Below are 11,077 nucleotides of genomic sequence, written 5' to 3' on the forward strand. Positions count from 1 at the left end.
GTGTGTGTGTGTGTGTGTGTGAGAGCGCGTGTGTGTGTGTGTGTGAGAGCGTGTGTTTGTGACCTCTGCTGGCGCGTGTGCGTGTACGTGTCCTGAGGCCCGTCGCTCCGGTGCTGTCGTTGTCTCCTCTCTGCAGGCTGCTCTTCAGCACGGCCTTCATCTGCTCGTGTTCAGCTGCGTCTTCAGCGTGACACAAACTCTGCGGCTTTGTCTGTGGCCCGAAAGGAGGAGCGATGCTGCTGCTGCTCACACACACACGACCCGCCTGCACACACACACACACACACACAGACCATCACAAACTACACACTGATTATACATTATCATAAATTATACATTTAATAAACATCAAAATGTTAAATTAAAATAACTAATTAAAAAAACAAAAAAACTATCGAAATTAAACTATTTATTTTGATTGCTTTTATTAAAATATTTGTTTTATAAATTATTTATAATTTAAGATTTTGATGATTTATTTGAAGTATTTTTTTGTAAACTTAAAATACAAATATCAAAATAATACACTTAATAAAATTTTAATGAATCATAAAAATAAATAAATAATATAAACAAATGATTTGAAAATAAAAAACGTAAGATTGAACACATAAATGTTAAGTTAAAATAAATAATTTGAAAATAAAACCACCAAAATAAAACACTAAAACTTTCATTACTTATTTAAATGTTAGTGTTTAGATTTTTTGTTTTTGTTTTCAAATTTCCAATATTTTAAAGGGGTCATATGACGATTCTAAAAAGAACATTATTTTGTGTATTTGGTGTAATGAAAAGTGTTTATGCGGTTTAAGGTTAAAAAAACACATTATTTTCCACATACTGTACATTATTGTTTCTCCTCTATGCCCCGCCTTTCTGAAACGTGTCGATTTTTACAAAGCTCATCGGTCTGAAAAAGCGAGGTGTGCTCTGATTGGCCAGCTATCCAGTGCGTTGTGATTGGCCGAATACCTCAAGCGTGTGACAGAAATGTTACGCCCCTTACCCTACTGTGATGCCGTCTCCCGGCATGACGAGACAGAACCAATAAAACCCATTACAAACGAGGCATTTGTTGCATCCAGTGGGGATTGAAATCGCATCATATGACCCCTTTAATTTTACTAAAATCTTTTTTTCTTTAAATATATAAAATAAACATATTAAACATTAAAATATTAAATATATATCAAAATAAAATACTTACTAGAATTTACGTATAAATCATAAAGTTAAATTAAAATAAATAAATACTCTTAAAATAAAACAATTAAAATAAAGATGAAAAAATATGAAATATTTTAGTAGTTTACTTGTATGTATTTTGACTATTAACCAACATCAGAGAACCAAGAACATGTGAATTTGTTGTTAAATTACTAGGTTAAAGTATTTAAGGTTAAAGCAAACAAACAAAAAAGTTTGGGAATCCCTGATGTAAAGAATAATTTGCACATTTACACCTCAAACTCTCGAGATTACACACACACACACACACACACATATACATCAGATCAAATCAAGACAAAAACACAGCTGAGCACTTCCAGGTTAGAAACACCATGTGCAGATCTCAACAGGGTTACACACAGATACTCCATTAGTGACGCTGGCAGCTTTAACAAGCCATTAAAACATGAACGGTTAATATCTGTCAGAACAAACGCACACCCTCATACCTCACTGTCCTCTTCATCATCCGTCTGGGGTGAGAAACAGAGAAATCAACAGTCAACCGTCTGCAGTCTCAAATAGTGTGGCAGTGATTGTCATACGAGCACATCACTAATGAAAATCTCTAGCGCCACCCACATCACAACATAATCACAACTCTAGCTCCGCCCACATCACTAAATAATATATACAGTCCCGCCCACATTTACTACTATAGTCCCACCCACAGCTGTGAATAATCACAACCCAGCTCCGCCCACATCACTAATGAAAATCTCTAGCTCCACCCACATCACAACTCTAGCTCCGCCCACATCACTAAATAATATGTACAGTCCTGCCCACATTTACTACTATAGTCCCACCCACATCTGTGAATAATCATCCCCAGCTCCACCCGCATCATTAATGAAAATCTCTAGCTCCGCCCACATCACTAAATAATATATACAGTCCCGCCCACATTTACTACTATAGTCCCACCCACATCTGTGAATAATCACAACCCAGCTCCGCCCACATAACTAATGAAAATCTCTAGCTCCACCCACATCACAAAATAATCACAACTCTAGCTCCGCCCACATCACTAAATAATATGTACAGTCCTGCCCACATTTACTACTATAGTCCCACCCACATCTGTGAATAATCACAACCCAGCTCCGCCCACATAACTAATGAAAATCTCTAGCTCCACCCACATCACAACATAATCACAACTCTAGCTCCGCTCACATCACTAAATAATATATACAGTCCCGCCCACATTTACTACTATAGTCCCACCCACAGCTGTGAATAATCACATCCCCAGCTCCGCTCACATCACGCATGAAAATCTCTAGCTCCACCCACATCACAAAATAATCACAACTCTAGCTCCGCCCACATCACTAAATAATGTATACAGTCCCGCCCACATTTACTACTATAGTCCCACCCACATCTGTGAATAATCACAACCCCAGCTCCGCTGTGAAATATCTTATTTAGGTCAGTACTAAACAATAATAAAAATAAAAAATAACATGCATATTGTATGATCCCTCTTATTTTGGTAAAATAATTAACATTTTGCAGATTCTGAAAGAGGGATGTAAACTTTTGACCTCAACTGTATCTGTTCTAGTCTGAAAAGTGAAAGGGTGGGTTAGTTTAGGGCAGGGTTTTGCCATCATAAAAATGTACAAGTAAGATAAATGATTTTAAAATAAAAACATTCAAAAAGAACATTTATTAAACATTAATTAAAATCATAAAAAATTAAACAAATTATTAAAAAATGTAAATAAAACACTTATTATTTTTTAAAATCAAAAATATGAATTATTTAAAAAAAAAAAACTATCAAAATAAAAATGCAAAAAAAAAATCATACAAATAAATTATTTTAAAATAAAACAATTAAAAAAAACGTACTGAAAATAATTAAAATCATAAAAATAAAAAAATAAATACTTGGAAAAACTATCAAACTGAATGATTTATTAATTCCTTTTTTAAACATTCATAAAATATACATTATAAATTATTAAAATGATAAAAATGAAAAAGGAATCATTTTAAAATAAAGACAATAAAAACCACCAGAAATCAGTTAAATTGATTAAAATAATAAAAATGTAAAATAAAAATAAACAATTTAAAACAAAAACAATAAAAATAAAATACTTACTAGAACAAATTAAAATGTAAACTTAAAAAAAATCATAATAAAATACTAAGAATTAAAATCATAAAAATGTAAAATAAAAATAAATCATAAAAAAATCTAAATAGAAAACATATAAAAAATCTAAATAAAATACAAAAAAAATAAATCATAAAAATGTCAAATTAAAATAAATAATTTTAAAATAAAACAATTAAAATAAAATACAAAAAATGTATTAAAATCATAAAAATGTCATAAAAAATCAATAATTTAAAAACAAAAACAATCAAAATAAAACACTAAAATGAATTAAAATAAAAAAGTCAAATAAAAATAAATGATTGTAAAGTAAAAAGGTTTTATTTGTTTGCAGGTGTGTGTATCTCACCTGTGTGCTGAGGTCTGTGATCATCTTCCCTCGCGTCTTGTTCCTCTCTCTGTGATCGGCGCGCTTCTGTCTCTGCTGCAGGACGCGCTCGCGAGTGGTGCGGTACTCCAGAGCGAACTCGCTGAGGAGCTTACTGAACTGAGTCACGCTGATCTCACGAACACTGTACGCCGGCTGACCCAGGAACAGCAGAAACCAGTGAAACCTGCCACACAAACAACACGATTAAAACCAGCACTCGTGTCATTTAACACACGGATCAAATGTAACAGATGTTTGTAAGTGTAACAGTGGGAGCGCTCACTCTTCACCTGTTCATGATCCTGCGGTGGACAGTTTTGAGGATGATGATTCTCTCGGCGCAGTCCTTCAGGAAGTCCGACATCTTCTGCTTCAGCGCCGGCTTCATCTCGTGCTTTGCGATGACTTTCAGGTGGTCCCATGATGCTTTGCAGCGCCACTCCATCTGAGTCAGAGTCTCCTGCAGCTGGTCGAAGTCCACCTGCGGACCGGCGTTACTTCAGCTGCATTCATGTACTGTTATACTTTATTATTACAGTTAGTAATATTTTGATTTAGCTCTTTATAGATATATATTTTTTTATTATTATTATTTTTTTTAATTCAAGTTTTAGTACGTGTTTTTGTCTTTTTTTTTTTTCTAGGTCTATATAGTTTTTAGTAATTTTTATTTAATTTAATAATTTTTCATTCCGTTTTTGCAAGTTCTTTTCATGTGTGTTAGATTTTTTTAGATTGTAACATTCCAAAATAGCAGAAATGTAACATTCTAAGGCAAAATGTAACATTCGATGGCGAATATATGTTTATACAGTTTTATTATTGCTTTTTATTTTCATTTTATTAATTTGTATTTAATTTAATATATTTTTATTCCACATTTGCAAGTTTTTTCCTCATTTGTATTCATTTTTTAATCTTTTTTTTTTTCATTTTTATTCCTCGTTTTTTATTAATTTTTATTAATTTTTTAAAAATATGTCTAAATAGTTTTTTATTAATTTCCATTTTTATTTGATAACTTTTTATTTTATTTAATACATTTTTATTCTTAATTCATAAGTCGCTTTGGATAAAAGCATCTGCTAAATCAACAAATGTAAATGTATTTTATGAACGTTTAAGTTTTTGTATATATTATTTTATTTCAGTTAACGTTTATTTTATTTCAAACAACACAATTTTTTTTAATGGTTGCAGTTTTAGTTAGCGCTAATAACCCTGCACTTCACAGCTGTCTCTCTAAACACGTTCATGCACAGCAGCATCAGAACACGGAGCATCAGAACACGCGTGTGCGGTGCGTGTGTTACCTTAGCGGAGCGCGTGACGGCGCCGATCTCAGAGTACAGGTCTGTGCCGTCGGGGAAGTTCTCCACCACGATACTGCAGACGTGATGCAGGAGAGACTGCTTATGAACCGTGTCCTTCACTTCAGGAACCTTCTCCAGATATGTCAGATCGAAGCCTTTGGCCTGCGCAAACAATCACTGTCTATAAAGCACAGACTGAGTAAATCAATAACACATTTCAGTGCGTGTCGTGCTGAAATCTCACGTTGGAGCCGTTCAGGAGGTTTCCAATCGCCAGCAGAGTCGATAAGATGAAGCGCAGCGTTTTGTTCTTCTCCTTACTACTATAGTCCCACCCACATCTGTGAATAATCACAACCCCAGCTCCGCTGTGAAATATCTTATTTAGGTCAGTACTAAACAATAATAAAAATAAAAAATAACATGCATATTGTATGATCCCTCTTATTTTGGTAAAATAATTAACATTTTGCAGATTCTGAAAGAGGGATGTAAACTTTTGACCTCAACTGTATCTGTTCTAGTCTGAAAAGTGAAAGGGTGGGTTAGTTTAGGGCAGGGTTTTGCCATCATAAAAATGTACAAGTAAGATAAATGATTTAAAAATAAAAACATTCAAAAAGAACATTTATTAAACATTAATTAAAATCATAAAAAATTAAACAAATTATTAAAAAATGTAAATAAAACACTTATTATTTTTTAAAATCAAAAATATGAATTATTTAAAAAAAAAAAACTATCAAAATAAAAATGCAAAAAAAAAATCATACAAATAAATTATTTTAAAATAAAACAATTAAAAAAAACGTACTGAAAATAATTAAAATCATAAAAATAAAAAAATAAATACTTGGAAAAACTATCAAACTGAATGATTTATTAATTCCTTTTTTAAACATATTCATAAAATATACATTATAAATTATTAAAATGATAAAAATGAAAAAGGAATCATTTTAAAATAAAGACAATAAAAACCACCAGAAATCAGTTAAATTGATTAAAATAATAAAAATGTAAAATAAAAATAAACAATTTAAAACAAAAACAATAAAAATAAAATACTTACTAGAACAAATTAAAATGTAAACTTAAAAAAAATCATAATAAAATACTAAGAATTAAAATCATAAAAATGTAAAATAAAAATAAATCATAAAAAAATCTAAATAGAAAACATATAAAAAATCTAAATAAAATACAAAAAAAATAAATCATAAAAATGTCAAATTAAAATAAATAATTTTAAAATAAAACAATTAAAATAAAATACAAAAAATGTATTAAAATCATAAAAATGTCATAAAAAATCAATCATTTAAAAACAAAAACAATCAAAATAAAACACTAAAATGAATTAAAATAAAAAAGTCAAATAAAAATAAATGATTGTAAAGTAAAAAGGTTTTATTTGTTTGCAGGTGTGTGTATCTCACCTGTGTGCTGAGGTCTGTGATCATCTTCCCTCGCGTCTTGTTCCTCTCTCTGTGATCGGCGCGCTTCTGTCTCTGCTGCAGGACGCGCTCGCGAGTGGTGCGGTACTCCAGAGCGAACTCGCTGAGGAGCTTACTGAACCGAGTCACGCTGATCTCACGGACGCTGTACGCCGGCTGACCCAGGAACAGCAGAAACCAGTGAAACCTGCCACACAAACAACACGATTAATAAAACCCTCTCCCATCAAGGCTGACTTCAGATCAAGAGCTTATACTGGACCTCTGACCTCTCTCATGCTTATTGCATTTTGATTGTTTGTTTTTAAATTATTTATTTCTATTTTACATTTTAATTCATGTTTAGTATTCCATTTCATTTGTTTTTATTTTTAAATGATTTATGTTTTATATTTTTATGATTTAATACATTTTTATTATTTTATTTAAATTGTTTTATTTTAATAACTTTTTATTAATCAAAAATGTATATTTTCATGATCTTTATTTCATTTTTAGTAAGCGTTTGATTGTCTTTATTTTAAAATTATTTATTTTATTTTACATTTTTATTATTTTATATTATTTATAAAATAAATAAGTGTTTTTTGATAGTTTTTTATTTTTAAATGATTTATTTTTTATTTGACATTTTTCTCTAATTTTTAATACATTTTTAGTATTTCAATTGTTATTATAAAATGATATAATTTTAATACATTTTTTGTAAGTGTTCTATTTTGATTGCTTTTTATGTTAAAAATGTTTATTTTATTTTACATTTTTATGACCACTAAATGGTTAGGTTTTTTTTGTTTATTTTTTGTAGATTTTTATTTATTTTAAAATGATTCTTATTTTTATGATTGCAATACATTTTCAGTACGTGTTTTATTTGGATTGTTTTGAAAAAATTATTTATATTTCACATTTTGATTATTTTAATAAATTTTTACTACGTTTTTTTTATATTATAACATTTTTATAATTTAAGTAATTTTTAGCAAGTGTTTTATTTTTTAATAAATTATTTATTTATATCTTACATTTTCATGTATGCACGTTCATTTTTCGTACATTTTTTTTTACATTTTATTTTTACAGAAACTAATGTAACCTGGTGTGGAAACAACAGAGTTAAAGCTAATCTTGATTAATGTCACATATCCCAGATTTTACCCAGATATGACCTCTGACCTCTGGCGCTCACTCTTCACCTGTTCATGATCCTGCGGTGGACAGTTTTGAGGATGATGATTCTCTCGGCGCAGTCCTTCAGGAAGTCCGACATCTTCTGCTTCAGCGCCGGCTTCATCTCGTGCTTTGCGATGACTTTCAGGTGGTCCCATGATGCTTTGCAGCGCCACTCCATCTGAGTCAGAGTCTCCTGCAGCTGGCCGAAGTCCACCTGCGAACCGAAGACACAAACGCAGATGTTACTTCCGCAGCATTCATCTACAATTACAGTTTATTATTGAAGTTATTTGATTTAGTTTTTATTTTAATATTTTCATTTTAGTTTTTTTTTTCAAGTTTTAGTTTTTTGTGTGTTTTTGTCATTTTTATTAAGTTTTTTAATGTCTATATAGTTTTTTTGTCTATATTTTTTAATGTCTATATAGTTTTAGCGTGTGTTACTTTAGAGGAGCGTGTGTTACTTTAGAGGAGCGTGTGTTACTTTAGCGGAGCGTGTGTTACTTTAGAGGAGCGTGTGTTACTTTAGAATGGTGAAATGTAACATTCTGAAATGGCAAATTGTAATATTCTAAGATGTCAAAAATGTAACATTCTAAAATGACAAAATGTAACATTCTAAGATGGCAAAAATGTAACATTCTAAAATGGTGAAATGTAACATTCTGAAATGGCCAATTGTAACATTCCAAGGTAAAATGTAACATTCTATGGCAAAATGTTACATTCTAAAATGGTGAAATGTAACATTCTGACATGGCAAATTGTAACATTCTATTTTTGAGGGGACACAAGTTGGGGGGGGGGATGAATTTAACATTGAAAGTAATTGTGAATAAAAACATTGTAAGTTAGGCTACTTATCATGACACTTTCATTGTACAGAAAGAGAGCAAAGAACATTTACATTATCAAAGAACATTTTCACTGACAACCTAGAGTTCAAGCACTCTCAAAAACTCCCATTAAAATCACTGAAGCTGTTTACACTGTGAAATGAATATCTTACTTACAGATTCATACACACATCTGCACTTTGTTGTTTCTAACTAAAGAATTCGCCAGAAAGAGGTATTCAGTCAGCGAGCGTGAAGAAAACACCGGCATTTTAGCAATGACTCATCTGAACACCTCTGATTGGCCATTGCATTCATAAGCTCAACAGCATCGTGTGTGGTTGGTTATAATGCGCAGTGCTGTAAAAACACGTCTGTCTCTGGCTCAGCGCCAGCCAGCGAACGCAGATTTGAATTTAGCAGCTAATGATATGACGCGCTGAACAATTTAATCACGCTGGTGTGATTGTATCAAATATAGAAAATATAATTCGGCAATTTTTTGTCTTTTGAAAGCTGCATTTAAAATTCACTTGGCTCAAAAATCTGAGGGGGCACATGCTCCCTCACTTTGAATGGGCATGAATTTGAATCTGCACTGCACCATGGTATTGTGGCAGAAATGTGGGATATTCACATTGAATTTTATTACAGGAGTAATGGTATATCATTATAATATGTATTTGTGATTAAGCTATAGCATCTGTGCATTTATACCAAATGCTTTTAGACTACTGTTTTTCATACAAATAGGCTACCTAAAAACCATATAGTTATATCTTTACCATGGTATTGAGGTGCTATATGAGTGGTTTTAACTGTGTTTATCATGATTTAAATGTATGCTACTATGGGAGACCAATGCTTAATAAAAAAAACTTATGTTAAACTTAAATAAATTTAACCATATAAAACTGAGGCTGCTACAATTTTTACAGATGTTACTGATTTTGATAATGAACAAAAATTTACCTCTGCATCCTAACTCAAGCTATTATCAAATGTGCATTTCTAAAAGACAAAAAAAGTGATATTATTATTATTATTATTATTATTATCAGGCAACCCAAACCTGTTTCTTGATTTGAAACGATATCACTCATTAGAACATGCAGAAACTTATAAATACATTTTTCTACTTAGATATTTATTTTGTTAAGGAAAATGAATTGTCTGGTTTCTACAAATTTCACTTTAGAGCAAAAATCTGCCTTTAAACTTGAAAGAAATAAAGATTTGACATTTATCGTGATAATTATCGATATAGACTGATATGAAAAAAAAATTATCGTGATAATTTTTTTGGCCATATCGCCCAGCCCTATTCTAAAATGGCAAAATGTAACATATGTGTGTTTTTCTGCACCTCAATGCCCTCTTTGTTGAGCGCGTACTCGTCAAAGTTCATTATGGCGGTTTTGATGGTGCGCGGCGGGGGAAGAACCGTCAGACCGATGTTGATGGAGTTGCTGCGTTTGGAGTCCAGAATGATGATCTCCTGCCGCTTCCCATCCGCTGCCGTTTTCTGTTCAACACACAGATACAATCATCAGTGCAACAAATGAAATTTTCATTAATGAATTGCTCATAAGAGTCATTGGTTCAAACCAATAAATCATGAATTCATTCATTTTTTGAGCAAATTATTTAAGCATCGCTCATAAGACTCATAAGAGTTACACGTTTGATTTGGTGAGTATATATATTCAGTATATATATTTTTTGAGCAATGCACTGATATTCATTAGTGCATTGCTCAAAAGAGTCAGATTAATTCAATAGCTGGATTCAGTGAGTTCATTTGTGTTGGTTCAAACCAAAAACGTATGAATTCATTCTGTTTTTTAAAGCAATTCATTAAAGCATCACTCAAAAGAGTCATTTGTTTTTTGTGCAGTCAAAAAAAACACCAGAACAAAACTTCCATTTGACTTGAGCAAAAAATTTGTTTTGATTGTACTGTGACGGTGATTCTGCTCACCTTAGTCACGGGCATCTCTTTGGATTTGCTCTCAAACAGGTGTTCAAGTTTAGCCGTGTCAAGTTTGACAGGTTCAAGTCTGGACCAGAGCGACTCTTGGCTGCGTCTGTGGTTGCGGTAGATCCAGTCGGCGGGCCGGACTTCACTCCAGAACAAGCGGATGGTCTTCTTCCTCTTCTGGAAGAGCAGCGCTTGCTCCGCCTGCTGCTGAGAAGGGGGCGGAGCCTGGCTGGAGAAGCATGGAGGGGGCGGAGCCTGGCTGGAGAAGCATGGAGGGGGCGGAGGCACGCGGATGCTGAACATGGGAGGGGGCGGAGGACAGCCGAACATAGGGGGCGGGGCCGGGAGGTTAAAGGGGCAGGGCGGTGGCGGAGGGGGCGGAGCCTGCAGATCGCCAGAGCTGTATAAACTCCCAGAGTCCAGGACATCCTGTTCATCCTCGTCTCCCAGATCGGTGAAGTCGATGTCGCCGATGCGCAGATCCCGCGGACTCGCCATCAGCTGGTCCCCGATGCAGTCCGACTCCTTCTTTGGAGCTGGCGGAGGAGGAGGAGGAGGAGGTCCCTGCGTTTCT

General features: G+C 33.0%; 1 protein-coding gene across 1 annotated transcript in view; it reads right to left on the reverse strand.

Annotated features, from left to right (window-relative positions):
* Positions 1 to 11,077, reverse strand: part of LOC107714751 (FH1/FH2 domain-containing protein 3-like) — an 84,737-nt gene that overhangs the window by 2,928 nt on the left and 70,732 nt on the right. The window contains exons 10-19 of the mRNA XM_016520714.1: positions 10,504 to 11,075; positions 9,889 to 10,047; positions 7,710 to 7,900; positions 6,496 to 6,700; positions 5,301 to 5,435; positions 5,057 to 5,218; positions 4,034 to 4,224; positions 3,723 to 3,927; positions 1,683 to 1,706; positions 64 to 265 (exon numbers count right to left, since the gene is read on the reverse strand). Of these exons, the coding sequence (XP_016376200.1) occupies positions 64 to 265; positions 1,683 to 1,706; positions 3,723 to 3,927; positions 4,034 to 4,224; positions 5,057 to 5,218; positions 5,301 to 5,435; positions 6,496 to 6,700; positions 7,710 to 7,900; positions 9,889 to 10,047; positions 10,504 to 11,075 (2,046 nt within the window). The remainder of the gene's footprint in view (positions 1 to 63; positions 266 to 1,682; positions 1,707 to 3,722; positions 3,928 to 4,033; positions 4,225 to 5,056; positions 5,219 to 5,300; positions 5,436 to 6,495; positions 6,701 to 7,709; positions 7,901 to 9,888; positions 10,048 to 10,503; positions 11,076 to 11,077) is intronic.

This window comes from Sinocyclocheilus rhinocerous, unplaced genomic scaffold (assembly GCF_001515625.1).
Source record: "Sinocyclocheilus rhinocerous isolate Xijiao unplaced genomic scaffold, SAMN03320098_v1.1 scaffold359, whole genome shotgun sequence".
Classification (NCBI taxonomy): Eukaryota; Metazoa; Chordata; class Actinopteri; order Cypriniformes; family Cyprinidae; genus Sinocyclocheilus; species Sinocyclocheilus rhinocerous.